Below are 19519 nucleotides of genomic sequence, written 5' to 3' on the forward strand. Positions count from 1 at the left end.
GGAAACACGGGCCCTGGCAACTTCAGAGGCCCCTGGGATGTTTGCATTTCCCCAGCTGCCTGGAATTCTTGCCCTGGGAACGGAAATCGATAGATACCTGAAACAGAGCCCCATGAAATTGGCGGTGGGAAAAGCAGGACACATGCAGTAGAGGCGGCAGCGGCAGCTGCCAGGTCAGGCAGCTTCCCACCCTCTCCCACAGCCAGGAGCATCAGACTGAGAACTCACAACTGTGGGATTTCTACTTCACAGCCCAGCTGGGGTATAAATGACTCCCTAGAAGGGCAGTTGCGTGCGTTGCTCTGTCAGTAAACCTCTGGCAACGTGTGGGTTTATGGATGTCCCAGGCATCTGCCAGGGGAAGTATAGCCAGGAGCCAGTTGGACCCCATGCAATGTATGCGTGCTGGGGCAGGGGGAAGAGATTCCTAAGCCCCTCCAGCCACCATGGCTGTGCTTGGGCACTTGCCCTGAGCAAATGTTCCCACTGTGTTTGCTGTGAAAGATGGTCACTGAGGAAGCACCAGCACTACCCTCAGCAATGTATTTTTAGGCCCAATGGTGTGCGAGGTGCTGTACAGAAAAACTTACCATAGACACAAGGCAAAGAGAGGCTAAGTGTCAGGAGACGGAGTTGGCTGTGGAGAATAAGAATAGCTGACTCAGGGGCAACTTTGCTAGACAGAAAGAGCTTAGTCAGAGAGACAGAGGCCTCTTTCATAGCAGGAGCAGAAGGTGGCGAGCAGCCAAGCAGGGAAATTCAAATTTAGGACACAAAGAAGAAAATATAATGAAGAGCCATACACATGAGGACAGAAATCCTGTAGCTGATGGCAGATGACTGATGTGATCATAGCAAAAGAAGTGACGAGATTATCAGAGCACAGGGAAGGAGCTCAGCAGAAGGTGCAGAAAAGAGAAAGCAGAACTTGGGAGATGTCAAAAAGGAAGAAGTGAAAGATTCAGAGCATGTCTAAAATGTGGGCACAAAGGAGGTAAAACCACCTCCAGGGTTATGGGCTCCCAAGGCAAGGGAGGAAGACATCACACTGAGCAGGGGTGGGACTAGATAATCTCTGAGGCACCCTCCAACTCTGTCATTCTATGAAAAGCAGCCTTCCCCAACTTGGGCCATGCTTGGCGTTGTGGCCCAACGCATCCAGGGGGCCTCAGATGAGCTGGGGAACGCTGGCAAAGAGTCACCAAAGGAGGGAGGCCTTGTTGGAGCTGGAGGAATGCCGACAGACCTTGACACCCTGCCTCAGGCTTGCTCCGTTCTGGTCATGGCAGGATTAGCACCGCTCAGCCCCAGAGGTGAATCTCCAGATGGCTGGGATTGGGGGGGGGGGGGGAGAGAAGATGAGTAGAGCAGCCTTTTCCAAAAGTTTATTGTGAACAGTGGAAAAATGAGGCGACAGCCCCAATCCCTGAACTGACTGAGCAGGCCCCCCACTGCCTACTCAGCCCTATGTACAAGGAACGCTCCGAGTCAGCCATCCAGAGGTCAGAAGCACTTCCTCGAAACGCTCAAGCGAAGATCACAGCCACAACACCACACGCACGCACGCCCCTTCCCCGTTCTGGACAAGACCAACTCGGGGGGCCTTTGTGGAGGTCACGGCTCCAAAGCAACGGCCAGGAGCTCCCCTTTTAATGGGGTGGGAGGCCTGCTGAGCCCCCAGAGGCAGTGGGGAGGAGCAGCCTGTCCTACAGCACAGCAGCCTGCTCTGCTGTAAAATGCTGCAAGGGCATCGCTTCACCCATGGGAGGGGGTGGGGGGAGACCTCTGCCTGCTGGGGAGGAGCCTGGCAGCCAAGCAGAGGCATTTGTTTCTCTGATTTCCTGTCCCAGACCCACATCTCGCTGTGCGCCTGCACGTAAGCGGAAGAGCAGCAGAGCTGCTGCGCGGCCTAGTCCTGCTCCAAGGCAAGAGCGCTCCTCACACAGCTCTTGGAGGGTGGCTGGCAAAGCCATGGAGGCCATGGCCCCAACTCCCACAATCCAGCATGCGTTGAGGTCCGCCTTGGTGGCTCCCATGGCCCCCCAAGCCTGCAAAGGGCCCCATCTCTCCCCCAGCAGCCCCCCCTCCCCCACGCAGGACACACTGGACAGCCCTGCCCATGAAGTCCAGCATCTCCCTCCACAGAAAGTTCAGCTTGAATCTTGCATCTTGCTTCTCATCCAAGGATGTTCACCATTAGGGGAGCTGTCCAAGACTGTGGAGCCAGGAACCACCCAGGAAAGTGGAGGGTGCATGGACGGGCTCCCTGGAAGAGGAGGAGGAGGAGGAAAAAACACACAGAACATGGCTTTCTGGGACTCACTGACAAGTTTCTGCTCAGCCTCCTCCATGAACCCTCTCCAGCCTCATGAGCCTCCTCAGTTCTGCCCCTCCTGCCTTTAGAAAAATACAGCCCTCTCCCCTACACCACAGCACACTGACTGGAGGTGGTGGTCATGGCAGGATGTCCTGCCACTGGTGGTGCCCATCACCCATTCCAGGCCCATGTAGGTCAGAGCCACTGGAGAAGAGACAATATCCGCTCTCCTCAATTCTCCCACCCCCAAACAGCCTTGAATTCTTCACGCTCTGCAATGAGCGCGCGTGCACACGCGTACCCCTGCCCACCTACCACTTTGGAGATGGCTGGGTGCTAGGGGGGGCCTTGGTGGGGGGCGGAGTGGCGTGCACAGGGTGCTTCAGCTGCAGCAGGAGTTTGCTTCCTTCCACTTCAACACCCTGGAAGGAAACACAAAACAGACCCCTTATGTACACGACAAGGCAACGGCCCAGCCATCTTCATCTCCCACCACCAACAGAGTGTAACCAATAACGTAAGCTCCAGGGACCCTCCAGTCCAGCTTCCCACTTGCCACAGTGGCCAACGAGACCCTCTGGGAAGCCCACAGGCTTGGCTTGAAGGCAACAGCCCCTGCCCTTGCCTCAGTCTCGAGTATCACATGCTCAGGCAGGTCAAAGTGACCCCTGAACACGGAGGTGCCATACAACCACCATTATTGGTAGCCCTGGACAAGAACTTCTTCCTGGTTAGTCATCACCAGCCCCAATCTGCATCACTCTATATAGACACACACACAAGAACACACAGAGAGATTTGCCAAAGCGCACAACCTTAAATAATGTCAGTAATTATAATTGAAAGACATCAGGGCACTGTACAAAACAAGACACCCCCCGCAAGGGCATGGAACTCTAACATACAGTAAAACCCAAACAGAATACAGTCTGAATGAAAGCTATCATCTGGTGTCCTCTGCAAATGTGGCCATTGCATGGCCGCCTCAGCCCACCGAGGAGTTCAGAGTCCTCTCAGGCTGCTGCTCACGGAACTGATGCAGAGCTGTCCAGGACTCTGGGCTAACCAGCCATTCCAGAACCAGCGCTTTGGACTCTGCATCTGGAAAGGACCTTCACACAGTCCCTGTAACACTCTTAACACTTTCTAAAACTCTCCAGTAAGGGAGATGCTGAAGCTGTAGTAGTTCAAATTAGGAAAAGGAGCAACGCCCCAGCCATCCCCTCTCAGAAGTCTTTCCTAGACTGAGAGAGACATGTCCTCACTCAACATGTCAGGCTTCTCACCCAAGGAGGAAGCCCCCGCATTTATTCTGAACATTGCTTGAGGTAAAGTATTAGGGGTAATCCAAGTACAAAGCCTCTGGAGATCATAACGGAGGTCCACATGCTTCCCCTCTGCAAGCATCTTGTTTATAACCAGGAGACAGATTTCATCTGACAGCAGCAGCCTTGGGTCCAGCACTCTAGTCAAGTAACAGGAGGATGCGGAACCACTCACAAAATATGGATGATGTTACATCTCTGCAGCCTGTAAATGAGCTGAAGCCCAATCACATAGGATCCAGGCAAGGACCCTTAATTGAGGTTGATCTGCATTATGCTTGAAGCCTGCTGCGTCTCCCAGCATCAACACCGGACTCGGCACAGAAGGGCAGATGGATGGAAGGGCTTCTCACCTGCAACGCTGCATAGGCTGCCTCAGCTGCTTCCTTGCGTGAGTAGTTGACAAAGGCACAGAACTTCCGAGGGAGTCGGCGGATGGAATCGATGGGCCCAAACCTGTACCCCGAGAAGAGTCAGCATCACAGGACCATGAAATCTGCCACACCTCAAGCTCCAGAGCTCTTTTTGGCACGTGAGAAACGGGTCCCTCCCTTGTGATGACCCACCCACCTCCCATTTTTGGTACCTGGAGAGCATCTGGATAGCTGAGCAAAACAGAGAGAGGAAGGGAGGAGAGGGGGCTTACCACTCTTCACATCACCAGAGCAGAAACAGGGAACACTTACGCCTGGAAGTACCGGAGCAGAACCTCCTCGGTGATCTTTGGTGTGAGGTTCCCCACCCACACAGCAAAACGCTCCCTGCAGTGGAGCACACTGGTCACCCACAGGAAATAAGGGCGAAGCCAGAGGGACCCAGGCATCGCCCTTTGCAGGCCCACATCCTTGTGACCCTCCTTCTGCCCTGCCCACATTTTCCAGGCACGACTTGCTTCACACTGCCAGGGCTCCTTCCAATCGGCCTATGTGTCCCTGCAGGGCAAGTGATTCAGCAGCCACGGTGACGGAGCTATGCCATTCAGCTGCTGTGATGGAGCCCACAGCAGTCTACAGAGTGCAGCCCACAACAGAAAGCAGTGTGGGCAAGACTGCTTGGGCAACTGGGCCATGGCCCAACCCAGCAGTGGGGGACAGTTTTCAGCCTGAGGGCCACATTTCCCTGGGGGGAACCCTCCAGGGGCCACATTGCCAGAAGTGGCTGGGGCCAAAATCCAAAACGAGCCAGCCAGAGCAATATGTCCACTCTCTGCTTCTCATGCTGTGTTCCCACTCTGTGCACTGTGAAAGGAGCCCCATACCCAGCAAAGAGGCACTGCGGCAAGCAGGGGATGCAGCAAGCAGGATGTGATCACCCCAAGCCCTCCATAGCCTTGCTTCCCCCACTTTTTAGCAGTTTCCTTGGATTAGCTGAGTAGGCAAGGGTGGAACCTAATCTCCCTCACCACATCTCCCCTGCTCCTCAGCTGACCTAGGCGAACAACTGAGAAGCGGGGAAAGTGGGGGATGTGGAGGGAGAGGCGGGGGTTCGGGGGTTAGGGAAAGACCGGGCAGGCTGCATCCAGCCCATCCCAGGTCTAAACAAAGGCACTGGCTGCTCGAGCTAATGCCAGTTGTGCTAATGGGGGAGAGAAAGGAATGGAGAGGGGGGTGAAGAGAGAAGGCAACAGTAAGTAGAGAAGGAACTAGTGGACTGATACAGGGGAGTCGTGGACACTGCTTGGGGCCAGGAAGTGTAGTTTGGGGCTTCTCTCATGTATTTTTAAGAAGATGCTACTTAAGTACTGGTTCATATTCTAGAGAAAGTGGCCCTCAAGTGTTTGCTGCAAGCCCAGCCTTTCCAGACTGCTCATCTGCCAGCCTGAGATCTGGGTGCCCCTATGAACTCAGCTGCTCCCCGGACCCACACGCTTCCCCACCACTCACCTGCCTGGGGCATGTGCAGCAGAAGGCACCAGCGCCTTGCCCTGCGAGCTGGTGACAGCAACTGATGCTAGATGCCCTCCTTCTGGGGCACTGCGGCTTGTGAAAGGCCGCCCACCTTGCCGGCAAGGAAGAAGAGACCAGCGCATTAGGGGCAAGGGACCTTTGGCCCCACCACTCACGTCTCTGCTCTCCAGTCCCTTGTCTGCTCAGTGACATGCTGCAGGCTCCCCAGCACAGCCCCAGCAAGCGCAGACCAAACCAGGAACTGTCCCTTCCCACAGGGAGAGAGCCCTCTTACCAGGCAGAGGTAGCTGGGCTTCTCTGGTCAGGACATTCCACTCTGGAGGATAGCGGCTGAAGGTATTCTCCTGTCACACGAAGGGAAGAGTTGCCATCAGGGGCCCACGCACTGCCTTGGGGCAGAGATCCAGCAGAAAGGGCTGCAGAACAAGCGTCGGTGGACCTGGAGCTACGTGGGCCGGGGACAGAGTGGCTCTGCATCTTCAGAGCCACGCCCAAGCTCAGGGCAAGTGGGCACAGCCGAAATGGAGCTGGTGCTCAGAGCAATGGGGGCTTGGTGCAGCCACACCCCAGCAGGACACGACAGCCCCAGCATGCCCACAGCAGGACTCCCAGTGGGGTTCCGATTCTCAGAGACAGTTAGGAGAGGGGCAGCCTATCTGCCTCTCCCCTGCTTCCTCCTTTCCTCACGTGATTTCTCTCAGCTGATCGGGCATTCTCCCTACACTGAGCCCAACAGCCTCACACTCTCAGGGCCCAGGTGCCTGCCCCATGCCACCCAGGATTGTTGAGGAGCCACAACCCAGAGAACAGACAACCTCCTCTCAAGGTACAGCTGCCCAGCTTCTGTCCTGCTCACCAGCAGACACTGGACTTGGCACTTCTTCAGCTGGACGGCAGCATCGCCACGAAAATCATCTAGTTGCAGGAGCTCCTCAAAGGTTCTTGCAGCCTCCACGTACCGCTGGGGGTTGGGGAGGAGGCGAAGACATCACTCACTGCTCTGCCCCTCCATGGATATGGAACACCACCACCACTGATCCACGGGCTCCTCCTGCTCAAGAGGGAGGAGCCCCTACACGTCACACATCCTTCCCATACCTTGAGGCCCATCAGGGCCTTGCCTTGGCGGAAGAGGCCTTTGGGCCAGCCAGGTTGCAGGCTGAGGGCAAGCTGAGCATCACACAGGGCCTCCGTGCAACACTGCAGCCTCTCATAGCAGAAGGAGCGATTCCCAAAGAACCTGGGAGGGGAGAAGAGAGGCCAGGAATCAACACTCCTCTTCAAGGCCCTGCTTTTAAGGTTCACTTACGGCAGCAGGCCTTACCAGAAGCTAAGCAATGGGCAGCCACAGCAGGGTCAAGATGCAGAAGCAGCTTTTCTATAGGATCAGTTTAGTAGTGCAGGTAAGAAAAATGGCTCTCCAGACTCTGTACCTGGATGTGCCTCTTACTGCGCTACTCATGGGCAGTCCCTCCCTGCACAGAAGGGCAAAGACCCTTGGCAACAGCTGCTGTGCCTACACAAATGGGAGATGACCTCCAAGTGAGCAGAAAATAGGTGCCTTTCTAATGGAGAAAAGCTCTAGTGAGAGAACGCCTGTTTTATTCTCCCCTGCTTCATTTAAAATCAAGCCTGCTGGCAACAATACAGCAACACAGCAACAAAGCCAACTTTCAAGAACATGAGATCATCAAATAATGCAAGACTACATGAAGAGAATGGCTTGACAAGGCTTGCCAGAACGAGCAGGCTCAGAAGAGGGCTCCTCAGAGGGATGCTTAGGTGTTGGACCACCCCTGAACAAGTCCCACCCTGTAGCCTCAGAGAGCACGAGCGTGATGGGAGACGTGAGGCACAGATGTGGAAGACCTGGGGTAGATTCACTGCATCCCTAGGCAAGTCACCCTCCAACTAACATACCCCACAAGACTGTTGCAAGACTGAAAGGCTACTCTGCGAAAGGAGGGTTGGACAGTAAACCAAACCCTCATCAAAGGGAGAACAGGGTTAGTACAGCGCAAGAAGGCTCCGCACCAGCACCTGACTCTGGGCCCAGAAAATGACAAAAAAGCTGATCCTGGGGTAGACTGCTGGACACTTGAATGCCATGGTGAGAGAGCAGGGGCAGGGATGGGACCAGAAGTACCTCCTATCTACATTAAGCTTTGGTTTGTTCACCTTCATCCAGTAGTGGGCTCTCCCACACTGGAGGCATTCAAGATGAGGGTGGACAGCCATCTGTTGGGGATGCTCTGACTTGGATTCCTGCATTGAGCAGGGGGCTGGACTTGATAGTCTTGAAGGCCCCTTCCAACCCTACTATTCTATGATTCCAAAACCACTGCCAGATACTGACTTAAGACTTTCACTGCCTCCTTGGAATCCGAAGATGGAAACAACAGACAGAGCCAGGTATCCACATACTGATGGAAACCTAGCCCCGATCTCCAGAAGACCACCCCCACCCCCAGTGGCTTCACACAGACCTTAAATAGCATGGAAGGCCACATGGGACTTCGCGGCACCCTCTAGGCCAAAGAGCAGTCTAGCACCACCACCTGGAACCAATTCCACCATCCAACACAGTTCCTCACACAGTCCAATTCCAGCCAGGCAACCCAGAAGGAAACCATGACAGATGACATCAAAGGCCACTGAGGGATCCAGGAAAATCCAAAGGGTTGCACTCCCCATGTCCTCCTCCCAGGGTAGGTCATCCATCAAAACAACCACTGCAGTTTCAGTCTCAAAGCTGGACTAGAAGCCAGATCAGGTTGTATCTAAATAATCAGATTCTCCCAAGAAAGCCATGCATTCAAAACACTTTGCTGAGATACAGTAAATCTGAAATAGTTAATCAGCTGAATCAGGCAATGGTTTCTTTTTAGGAAGGGACTCACAACAGTTTCCTTAAGAGCCACTGGAACCACCTGTTCTCCAAGGGAGGCATTTACCACCCCCATGGCCCAATGAGTTAAGCCCTAACCTGCCATTCCAATCAGCCAGGATGGACCATGGCACACCTAATCTCTTCAAGCATCTTGTCCACATCCTCAGGTCACACAAATGGAGACGTAGCCTCTCACCACTCTGAACAGCTCTACTGGATGACACTCTTGGGTGTTGGCCACCACAGAGTAAACTCCAAAAGGAGTTTTTTCTTGAGGCCCAGTCAAATTCAGCCCAAATCTTTTGCCATGTGCACTCCAGCCATCATCCTATTCATTTCATTGCCTCCATCTCCTCCAAAACGATAGAGATGGCCTGACTCTATGGGATAAGAGATGATGTCTAACAGCAATCTTATCAATACCTGGAACATCTCTGCATTAGTCTCTAGAGATATCTGTAAGAAAATCTGCAAGGGACATCAGGAAACCACCCTGATCCGTATACTTGTAGGAGCAAGCTATTCTAATAGGTGCCCAGTTCTTGCTGAGGTCTGACACCATGCTATTAAATTTAACCAAGTAGAATAAATTAACAGTTGTAACCCCTGTACACATATGGGGGGGGGGGGGGATATTTCCAGCTTAGCTGGCTACTGTGACATTATGTGTACATACATTATGAGTTTGGGGTTACAGATGTGTATTCCTGTTATCTCTCTGTATTTTATGGTGAGTATACCTAGAGTGAGAGTGGGATGAGTGGCAAGAGGAATGGTGGATTTGCATACTGGAGATGACTGGCTGAGTGAGTGAAGGCGGGGTGAAGTCTGTGCGATATATAAGCTGTGTGCTGTGCTTGTGTGAGTCAGATAGGGCTTGTTAGGGAATAGATCAGAGAGAGAGAGAGAGGGTTGGTGAGAGATGGGATTTGTGTGGGGTCTGTGAAGAGATAAATTGTGAAGGGAGTCTGAAGACAGAAAGTGACTAGGATTGAGAGGATATACACAGACAGAAACTTTAAAGGTTAATGATTTACTGTTGAACATCTTAATGCTTTAATTAATAAAGATTTCTTTATTTTATAAAATCCTACGCCTTCTGCTCTTGGCTATGTAAGGGTAAAGTAATAAAGGGAATAATAAAGGTTACAGAATAAAGCCAGTGCGTCCTCACAGCTCAAGGACTGAGCAAAGGGTTGGACCTAAGCCTTAAGGTGCTAGTGGCAGCATTACTGGGGGCGGGGGGAGTGGGGGGGAGGCCTTAGTGAAAAGAAATTCTCACTGGGAATAGGAAGGAACGCCACAGCCACCAAGTAAGGAATACAGGGCCACTGGCATTCAAAGCCAAGGATGCTGCAGAGGACAGGAGGGAGAAAGGATGAGGTCAGGCCCTACCACCCACTCCTCGCCAAGTCTGACCTGTATTCCCGGGGATTCAACTTGATAGCCTCTGTGAACAGCAGCACAGCCTCTTGATACCGGCCCTGCTTTGCAGTTTCATTTCCACAATCTTGAGGGGCGTGCAGAGGATTATACAAAAAGAAAATCATATCACAGGCATGGAATGAAACTTTCTGAGAACCTGGATCAATGCTTTGCACTCTTAAGGCAAAGCAGTTCTGCCTCCAAAACCTTCCAGGGAGGGAGGGACCTACAACATCCCCAGTTCAACACTGCAGGACATGAGTCTCCCTTCATCCCTCCCGCAAACAGGATCCAGGAGAGCAGTTAGTCTGGTGGAAAGGGAGGAACCCAAACCAAGAGAACGGGTGGGGAGCGTCACCACTCTCCCATCTCACATGCCCACCTGCCAGCACCATACTCTGCTCCACAGGAGTCATCTGGAGCCCAGGCCTCAGTACCTGGAACAGGAAGCAGGGCATGGAATCAGGAGCTCCTAGAATTTTACTAGGGTGGACCCTGGGAAGGATTGCCTCAGTCTGTGGCCACCAAACAAGACCACCAGCATGGTGTGGAAAAAGTGGATAGAGAGAAGCTGAGAACATAAGTACAGTCATACAGGATCAGACCAAAGGCCCATCTAATCCAGCATTCTGTTGACACCATGGCCATGCAGATGCCTGTGGGAAGTCCACAAGTAAGACATGAGTGCAAGAACACCCTCCTGCTCATGTTCCCCAGCAACTGGTGAACATAGGCATGCTCCTATGATACTGATCCAGCATGTAGTCATCAGGACTAGTAGCCACCGAGAGCCTTATCCTTCTTGAATCTGCCCAATCCCCTTTTAAAGAAATCTAAATTGGTGGCTATCACTACATCTTTTGGTAGGAAATTCCATAGTTTAACTCTGCGCTGTGTGAAAAAGTCCTTTTATCTGTCCTGAATCTGCCAGCAAACAGCTTCATGGGATGACTCCTTTGGGTTCTAGTATGGAGACAGGGAGAAAAATGTCTCCCTATCCACTTTCTCCACACCATGCAGAACTTTGTATACCTCCATAATGTTTCCCCTCACTTGCCTTTTTCCTAAGCTAAACAGTCCCAGACGCCGTAACCTTTCCTCATGGGGGAGTTGCTTCAGCCCCTTGATCATTTTAGTTGCCCTTTGCTGCACTTTTTCCAACTCTACAATGTCCTTTTTTAGGTGCAGTGACCAGAACTGTATACAGTATTCCAAATGTGGTTCTATCATAGATTTGTATAAGGGCAGTATGATATTGGCAGTTTTGTTTTCAATTCCTTTCCTAATTATGCCTAACATGGAATTTGCTCTTTTCACATCAGCTGCACACTGGGTCAGCATTTTCATGGAGCTGTCCACATAGCCCCAAGATCTCTTTCTTGGGCAGTCACCACTACTCAGATTCCATCAGTATATATGCGAAACTGGGTGTCATTGCCCCAGTGTGAATTTCTCTCTCATAATGCTAGAACCTAGGGTCACCAAATGAAACTGAACTGGGGCAGGGGGGTGATTTATAACACATGGTTTGACTATAGAATTCACTACAAGATGCAGTGAGAGGCACTAATTTAGATGGTTTTAAAAGGAGTTTGGACAAATTCATGGAGAAGGCTGTCAATGGCTACTAGTCACTGTAGTTATATTTTTTCTGCAGGATGAGAGGCAGTATGTCTCTAAATACCAGTCCCTGGGGAACCTAACCGGGAGGGTGCACCCCAGTCCTGCTCGTGGGCTTCCCACTGGGATATCTGGTTGGCCACTGTGGGAAACAGGATGCTCAACTAGGTGGATCCTCTTTGCTCTGATCCAGCTGCAGGGCTCTTCTGATGCTCTTATGTACAACAGGGACAGATGAGGCAAGACTGAGTGCACCCTACATGACCCACAGCACAGCAGCCCCACCTCTTGCTTCACTTTCACTTCCGCCTCCTTCCCATCAGGCCTGGCCGTTTTCTCCTTCTTTGTTAGCAGCGGCTTCGTGCCCACCTTCAGGCGAGCTTTTGATACAAAGGTACTGGTCAGATCAAGCTCCTCCTGTGGATAAGAGATGTGAAAGAACAACTCTGCACTGCACCTGATCATCTTTGCCACCTTCCTAGGAAGCTTTCGCACCAAAAGAACAATTGCACAAAGGCCTGCTAGCAACATTGCATGAGAACCAAACATAAACCAGGCTGAAAAATAGGTTTCATAAGACACTTTGAGAAAGCTTTTTGTGGTGGGAAGTGACTCATACATTCAATAAATTCACCATCATAATTTACTTCAACCTCAACACTGATAAAAACAACAAACCGGTATGGACAAGTCAACGTTTTGTTGAAGGGAACAGCAAGAATGGAACCAAGCTGTCTGCATGAAACTTGAGCTGTCCTCAGGCTCCCCCCCCCCCACATTTATATTGCTTGGCTGAGCCTCCCTAGGCCACTTCCTCCTGCCTGCTTGGCCCAGCCCACACTTGGCAGAGCCCTGCACACTGCACAGCTCATGCTCACCTCCGTCTTCTCTTCCATATTCCTGCTGGGGCTCCTGCCTGGGGAGGCCTCGGTGGAGCTCCCCTCCGAGTCAGTGGGGCCAGGCTCCAATGCACTAGGAATGGCAGCCAAAGAGTACTGATCTTGCACGTCTCTGATGTATGAACATTTATCCTACAAAGTAAGGAGAGACATGACCTGCGAGGGGATCACAAAGCCAGCTGCCTCTTGGGAAAAACTGAGGACGATCTCAGTCCATGGCCAAACTGGGAATACAGCACAACCTTCCTCTGTGCCAACAATGTGATGTGGCTGCAAAAAAGGCCAATGCTCTTTTGGGCTGCATTAACAGAAGTACAGCTTCCAAATCCCAGGAAGTACTAGTTCCCCTCTACTCAGCACTGGTTACGCCTCATCTGGAGTACTGTGTCAGTACTTTAAGAAGAATGCAGACAAGCTGGAGAGGGTTCAGAGGAGGGCAGCAAAGATGATCGGGGCTGGGAACAAAGCCCTATGAAGAGAGACTGAAAGAACTGGGCATGTTTAGCCTTGAGAAGAGAAGACTGAGGGGAGATAGGATAGCGCTCTTCAAGTCCTTGAAAGGTTGTCACAGAGCGGAAGGCCAGGATCTCTTCTCGCTCATCCCAGAGTGCAGGACAAGGAATAATGGGCTCAAGTTACAGGAAGCCAGATTCCAGCTGAACATCAGGAAAAACTTCCTGTCAGAGCAATACGACAATGGAACCAATTGCCTAGGGAGGTGGTGGGCTCTCCCACACTGGAGGCATTCAAGACGAGGCTGGACAGCCATCTGTCAGGGATGCTTTGACTTGGATTCCTGCATTGAGTAGGGGGTTGGACTCGATAGTCTTATAGGCCCCTTCCAACCCTACTATTCTATGATTCTATGCTATGCCTCTGGCCATCCAGGGCCAACTTTTGGAGCACCCTGCCCAACACAAGTTACTATCGTAAAAAGACTCCACTGACAATGGAAGATTTTGCCAGTCTGGAAATGGCATGAAGAGCCTGGCAAGAGGCTCTACCCATGACCCAAGGCAGACCACCCCCACCTGTGCACATGGTCACTCACTGCCTCGCTCTTTGCCTTTAACTCCTGGTCACGTTTCTCCTGCCTCTTCCGGTCCTTCTGCCTCTGGAGAATAAGAAAGCATCAAGCTCACCAGAGCCACTGAGTCACAACAACAGCCTTTTTATTTCATTAATTTAAAATTCTTTATAGCCTTTCCCAGGAGATTCTGCCACACCACACACAAACCCATTGTACAGAGAGCATTACCCTCTTCTTCATCCTCTTCTTCTCAGCCTTCTTCTTGATGCGCTCCTCTTCTGCAACCAACTCTTCTGCATTCTTCTCCGCTTCCTGAGAGAGTGCACACCTGTGAGCCCCTCCTCATGCCAAGCAGGCACAGATTCACCCATTACCCTCACACCCTGCCTATCCCAGCACCCAGCGAGGGCTGAGAAAAAAGCAGATGGGGAAGGCAAGAGCCAACCGTGGGTTGAAACCAGAGTTTCAGGAAGCATGGTACATCTGGTCCAGGAGTTTCATGCACACGGGCTGGCAGAGACGGCTCCCCCACACCCCCAGGTATCTGGTCAGAAAACGAAGGCAGTGGGGGGGGGGGGAATGAACACAGAGAATGAGCCAAGAGAACCACAGGCACAGGGGGTTGTGCTGCCAGAAAGCTGGGAAGGGCAAAGGGATGCTCGCATCGGGATGGGCTGCACATCTCTCCTTGCCTCACCTCAGCTGTGAGCTGCTGCTTCTGGGGCAAAGCAATGCCCAGCAGTGGACAGTCTTGATTGTTGCTTGTTGGTGGGGCAGATGCAGAAGGTTTGCAAAGAAAGGACTTCTTAAAGCCACAGAACGTGGCTGGGCTGGCATCGTGGGCCCTCTTCTCCTCCTCCAGCTCCCCATTATAGCCCTCCCAGTCCTCATAGCCATAGCAGTCATCCTCACAGTACCAGCACGGCTCTCCATCTATGTCTGAAAAGGGATCACATGGGAAGCATGAGCTCCTGGGGGGAGCAGGAGGCTGGAAAGGCAGCTGACCCACCCTGACCTTAGCCTGGGGAAAGGGCCCAGCAAGGCAGACCTATGTAGGAGACAAGCAAGGCAGACACAGACAGACTCACAGAGAGATGCCTTTGTATGCTTGTGCCCTGCCAAACCTTTGAGGGAGGCTCCAGCTGTCCTCACATTCTTGAGGTTTCATGGCAAGGTCTGAAACCAGAACTTTGGGAAGGTGCTTGGGCTTGGCCTCTGGTGAGCTTCTAGACCAAAGTGCACCACAGCTGTGGAGCAGCCGCTGCACACATCTCTCAGCAGGCCCCATCAGCCTGACTCCGGGCACCGACAAAATGCCTTATGAGCAGAGGGTTCTCAAAGCTGGTTACAAACTTTTAAAGAAAAAACAAAGGGAGACACTGAGAGAAGGTTGTTGATTGGCTTCAGGCTCACAAATGGACGTTTTCTCCTCAGCCCCAGGATATCCTCAGACCTTGGAGAGCTGGCTGTTGTGGCTAAAAGATGGAGCCGATAGTCCCTGCAGGACTGGATGTCACCTCTACCATAAACTCACCAGTGGCCCAAAGCCAGCCCCCCACCCCCTCTGCAACAGAATGGGGAGAGTGAGGTCGGTCAGGGAGGATTGTCCTGGATTTTTAGGAAATAGCTGATTTTGCTATATTGAACTTGCTGGAAGACTCATCTGGAGTACTGTGTACAGTTCTGGCCACATTTTAAGAAGGATGCAGACAAACTGGAGAGGGTTCAGAGGAGGGCAACAAAGATGATCAGGGGACTGGAAACAAAGCCCTATGAAGAGAGACTGAAGGAACTGGGCATGTTTAGCCTTGAGAAGAGAAGACTGAGGGGAGATATGATAGCGCTCTTCAAGTACTTGAAAGGTTGTCACAGAGAGGAAGGCCAGGATCTCTTCTCGATCATCCCAGAGCGCAGGACAAGGAATAATGGGCTCAAGTTACAGGAAGCCAGATTCCAGCTGAACATCAGGAAAAACTTCCTGACTGTTAGAGCAATACGACAGTGGAACCAATTCCCTAGGGAGGTGGTGGGCTCTCCCACACTGGAGGCGTTCAAGACAAGGCTGGACAGCCATCTGTCAGGGATGCTCTGACTTGGATTCCTGCATTGAGCAAGGGGTTGGACTTGATGGCCTTGTAGGCCCCTTCCACCCCTACTATTCTATAACTATTGAGAAAATGCTAATCCACCTCTTTTAAAAATAATATAAGATGTCTTACTAAAAAAATGCAAACACCAAAAGTTAAATGCTAATTAAGAATAAAAAATGTAAATAAGTAAAAAGTAGTAACTGTGTTAAAGGGAAGATAACAGAAAGACACAAGCATGTTTACAGTGAATTCTGGGTAACTGGCATAAAAAAAAATTGTCAAGATGATCTGGATGCTATCAAAAGGGAAAATGCTCAGTTAAAGCCCTATCACTTGGACCAAAGAGTTATCTGAGGAATGAACAAATGTAAGACTACATTATTCCAGGTCAAAAGTGTATTTAAGTTTTTTCTTATCAATTAATGAGCAAAAATATTGTGTAAGGAATATACATCAAAAAGCTTAGTACACTGATACCTGAAGAAATTTACAGACATAGGTTTAATTGGGCAAATTTTGAGTAAGTTTTTATCTTCTCAAAGAAATAATTCAAAAGTGATCTTATCTAGTCTGAAAGGTGTATGTATAAGCTTTTTTTGGTATGTTCCAATTTTTCAGGAATGTTTAAAAATACGGTAATTGAGGGAGCAATCCTATGGCTCCTAGATATTGTCTGAGGGGTCATAGAATAGTAGGGATTCCCTCCTCTGAGATCGGAGACAGTGCTCCAACCTCTCCTGACCCCTTGCAACTGAGGTGGAAAAAAACATGTCAGCTGGCCTCCATGGTCAGAAAATCGAACCTGGAGAGGAGAAAAGGGGGGGTTTCAGTGGGTGGGGAGCGGATGAGACCAGAATAAAAGCTGTCCCTAGCCTTTCCCAGCCTCCTTCCCTCCTCTTCGGAAGCACTGTTGCTAGACAGGTAAAAAAGCCTGTCCAGCAAAAAATGCAGGGCAGGACAATGGGGAGGCGAAGATCGCCTCTGCCACTCCTCCCACCCTGGATTGGATGATCGGAAGCTTCCAAGTTTGGGGGCTTCCTATCATCGAGGGCACAATCAATACAATTGCGCCCTAAGACTGTGAGCCCTAATTTATAGGACAATAGATATTACCTATGAAATAATATCTATACAAAAAGGTTTAAATATGCGCTAATTTTAGAATGCAAGAGCTTCTTATTAGAAGCTCACCAGGCCTGCGTACCAGTCAGCTGAATACCCAATTCAGTATTGAATGGGGAACTTGGGATTTAGAATGAGATCTCTCCTTTTTAAAGGTATTAGGACTAAAAGTCTAAGAACAAGAAGTGTTTAGGAAATTCTATTTCCTGTTTAGCCATTAAGATCTAAGAATCTTTAGCAAAGCCCTGTATAACAAAAATGTTTTAATGTCATGCATGTAATGTTTGATGTAAAGTTACAACTATATTTCTAATAAAATTTAAGAAGTGGAATAAAAGATCTTTCCTTTTACTAATTCTTGTTAGTACAAAACCAAAATTGAATCCACCTAGAACCATTTTTGGTGTGTGCTTTGTTTGGAGTGTCTTCATCCGCGATGGGTAGTTAGGTGGCAGCCAAAGGCTCCCTAAACAGTGGAACTATAGTTTGAAAACCCTCAGCAAAGGACAACCCTTAACAGGGTTACAGCAAGAAAAGGTATCCCAGGGCGCAATCCTATGCATGCTTAGGCAGAGAAAAGGCCTACAACTCCCAGCATTTAGGGAATGCTGGGAGTTGCAGACCTTCACAGCTCCAACGCGTGAGAAAGACAGACAGACAGACAGGCACACTCCTCAGCATCGCCGTCGCCCCGTGGGCCGCTCCATGGGGGGTGGGCCGGTTCGCCCAGCCTGGAGCCGAGGAGCGGAAGCGAAAAGCCCTCCGCGCCCTCCAAGCGAAGCCGAGCCACCGCGAGGCGCTCTCCGCAACCCGCCCCTCACCCGGGCATTTCCGTCCCATCTCCACGCAGGCTTCATGGCGGGCGTAGAGCGCCTCCTCCTCCTCCTCCTCCTCCTCCTCGTCGTCCTCCGCAGGCACAAGCTGCTCCATGATCATGCCGAGGTCCCGAGGCGAGAAGACGCAGAGAGCGAGGCGGCGAGAGCCGAGGCCCGGCGGCCCGCGCTGACCCAGCCGGGCCCGAGGCAGCGCGCGCACTCGCCGCCGCGAGCCCCGGGAGGGGCGGGAAGGCCCGGCCGGGCAGAGGCGGAGGGAGCGCGAGCCTCGGCCCAGAGGGAGGGGGGGAGGGAGGCCTACTGCTGCCTCGGCCTCCCCCGACGGGCCTTGGACTCAGCGCCCCGTTTCTCCCGGCTCCGCCACGCAGCGCGCCCCCGCCGCCTTCGCTGCGTGAGAGGCGCGGAGGGCGGGGCCCGGCCGCCGCCGCCCTCCCCGGAACCGGAACCGGAACCCGCGGCCTTTTCCCGGAAAGACCGAGGGGAAGGGGAGGGAGCATCACTCCCGCCTTCGCGGGCGCCATTTTGGTCTCGGGCAACGGAGTCGCCCGGTGCGCCATGTTGGCTTCGGGCGAGCCTCCCTGGGTTCGGCGAGCGGCTTTCCCGCGACCGCCGTCTCGCTTCTCTGAGGCTGCAGCCCTGGAAGGAGGCCCCTTGAGCACGGTGGGGCTTGCTCCCGGGTAAACCCGAGTCTTGGCCGAGGGCGTCGTGCTGCCCCCTCCGCGCTCGGAGCCAGCCTGCCCCGCCCCGCCCCGCCCGTGGGCCACGACTGCGTTTCTCCCCCAGCCCCCCCCCCCCCCCGTTGCTTCACATGGGGCTCACGCATTCCCTGCCACGCTGGAGAGGATGTGCAGCAGTCGGCACAGGCCGACGCGTGTGGTGGGAACGTCTGGAGGCCGCGTTTTCTGGCGAGAAACGGGGTCCTAATTATTCATTGTTTGGTAGCTGCAAGGCTTGTACTTGCCCCAAAGTGAAAGAAACCAGAAAATCCAACAATTAACCATTGGTATCAGTGGGTGTGGAAAATTGCCCCGCAGAAAAATTGACCGGGAAGGTCAGCTCCTGCAGAAGGCAAAGAAACAAAGGTACACTTGAGGAGGATTGGTTCCAGCTTATTGCATATATAAATCCATCGAGCACGTGGAGGCCCACCCTCTTATGCAGTCCATCACGGTGTGGACTGATGCATCCTATGTCACAATCATCTTTGCCTGCAATGAATTCAGATGAGCAAAGTGGGCATTGAGTAAGCCTACTCAAATAAATGAAAAAGACCCAACCTCTATAACATCTTTGTAACAGTGCTTAGCTTGTATATTGAACCAAGAGCTGTGTAACTGCAGGCCTAATGTTATGACTGTGTTGTCTTTGTTACAATAAAATCTTTTTAAATGTTATATGCTGTGGCCAGGGCCAACTCAAATAGCACAAAATAGTGAGCAAGCTTTCGAGTTCTCCAGAACTCTTCTGTTGGGTGGCTGTTAACCCACACATACTCCAAAGGGGGGGGGGGATAGGAAGCTAGGTGTGGCACCTGAGCCCCAAATAACTGTCTTAAGGAGGATGGAGCCAGGAGGAATTTAGCAGACCCCCATGACCTGTGCAAACCTATCTGCCAGTTATGGGGGCGGGGGGCTGATGCTGCCATGATGACACTGCAAAGGCACCATATCTTGTCCCAGCTCAGGATTAGAGAAGAAAGATACACAAACAGCGAAAAAATGGCAGACCCATCCCCAGCACCCACGGAAACACCACCAAGCAAGGGCTGTGGTGACACCCACCTCCATGCCACCCATGCTTAGGGAGCCAAGGGGCCCACCAAACTGCCATGGGAACTAAATTTGGTTTCTCCAGCAAGGGCCTCACCACAGCTTCTTTCAAAGCTGTAAGGACCTTGCTGCCCCTCAAGGAGGCATTCACCACCTCAGAGGTCCAGATATCCAGCCCAGCTCTGGCAGATTTCACAAACCAGGATGGGCAAGGATCTAAAGGGCAAGTAGTAAGGATGGCAAAACGATAACAGATGACAAAGAAAAGGCAGAGGTGCTCAATTCCTACTTT

General features: G+C 51.8%; 1 protein-coding gene across 10 annotated transcripts; it reads right to left on the bottom strand.

Moving 5' to 3' along the window:
- Positions 1-1370: 1370 nt before the first annotated feature.
- On the bottom strand, positions 1371-17851 carry TTC31 (tetratricopeptide repeat domain 31). 10 transcript variants are annotated; one of them, XR_014791902.1, is made up of 16 exons: positions 17447-17851; positions 14111-14352; positions 13642-13725; positions 13435-13497; positions 12363-12515; positions 11770-11901; positions 10247-10301; positions 9859-9949; positions 6648-6789; positions 6406-6510; positions 5824-5893; positions 5526-5640; positions 4329-4399; positions 3996-4098; positions 2633-2739; positions 1371-2266 (listed from the first exon to the last, which is right to left on the bottom strand). XR_014791902.1 is itself a non-coding variant. In XM_084855132.1 (16 exons), exons 1-16 carry the CDS (start codon positions 17559-17561, stop codon positions 2197-2199), a joined length of 1722 nt encoding a protein of 573 aa, XP_084711258.1. In that variant the 5' UTR covers positions 17562-17851; the 3' UTR covers positions 1371-2196. The 10 variants fall into 10 exon arrangements, 2 of the variants coding, with proteins under 2 accessions (XP_084711258.1, XP_084711257.1); XR_014791907.1 differs by having other exon boundaries at positions 4289-4403; XR_014791901.1 differs by having other exon boundaries at positions 10247-10379.
- Between the last annotated feature and the right edge of the window lie 1668 nt (positions 17852-19519).

This window comes from Heloderma suspectum, chromosome 5 (assembly GCF_057233095.1).
Source record: "Heloderma suspectum isolate Gila_16-S chromosome 5, 16-S_ref, whole genome shotgun sequence".
Classification (NCBI taxonomy): domain Eukaryota; kingdom Metazoa; phylum Chordata; class Lepidosauria; order Squamata; family Helodermatidae; genus Heloderma; species Heloderma suspectum.

Bases quoted from the DNA above. Each gene is read 5' to 3' on its own strand.
- TTC31 (XM_084855131.1), bottom strand. From the start codon at position 17,561: ATGATCATGGAGCAGCTTGTGCCTGCGGAGGACGACGAGGAGGAGGAG. The intron at 12,516-13,434 runs GTGAGTGACCAT...CTTACTTTGTAG, and splicing joins TAAAGGCAAAGAGCGAGGCA to GATAAATGTTCATACATCAG. The intron at 4,404-5,525 runs GTGAGTGGTGGG...GCTCCACTGCAG, and splicing joins GCTGCACATGCCCCAGGCAG to GGAGCGTTTTGCTGTGTGGG.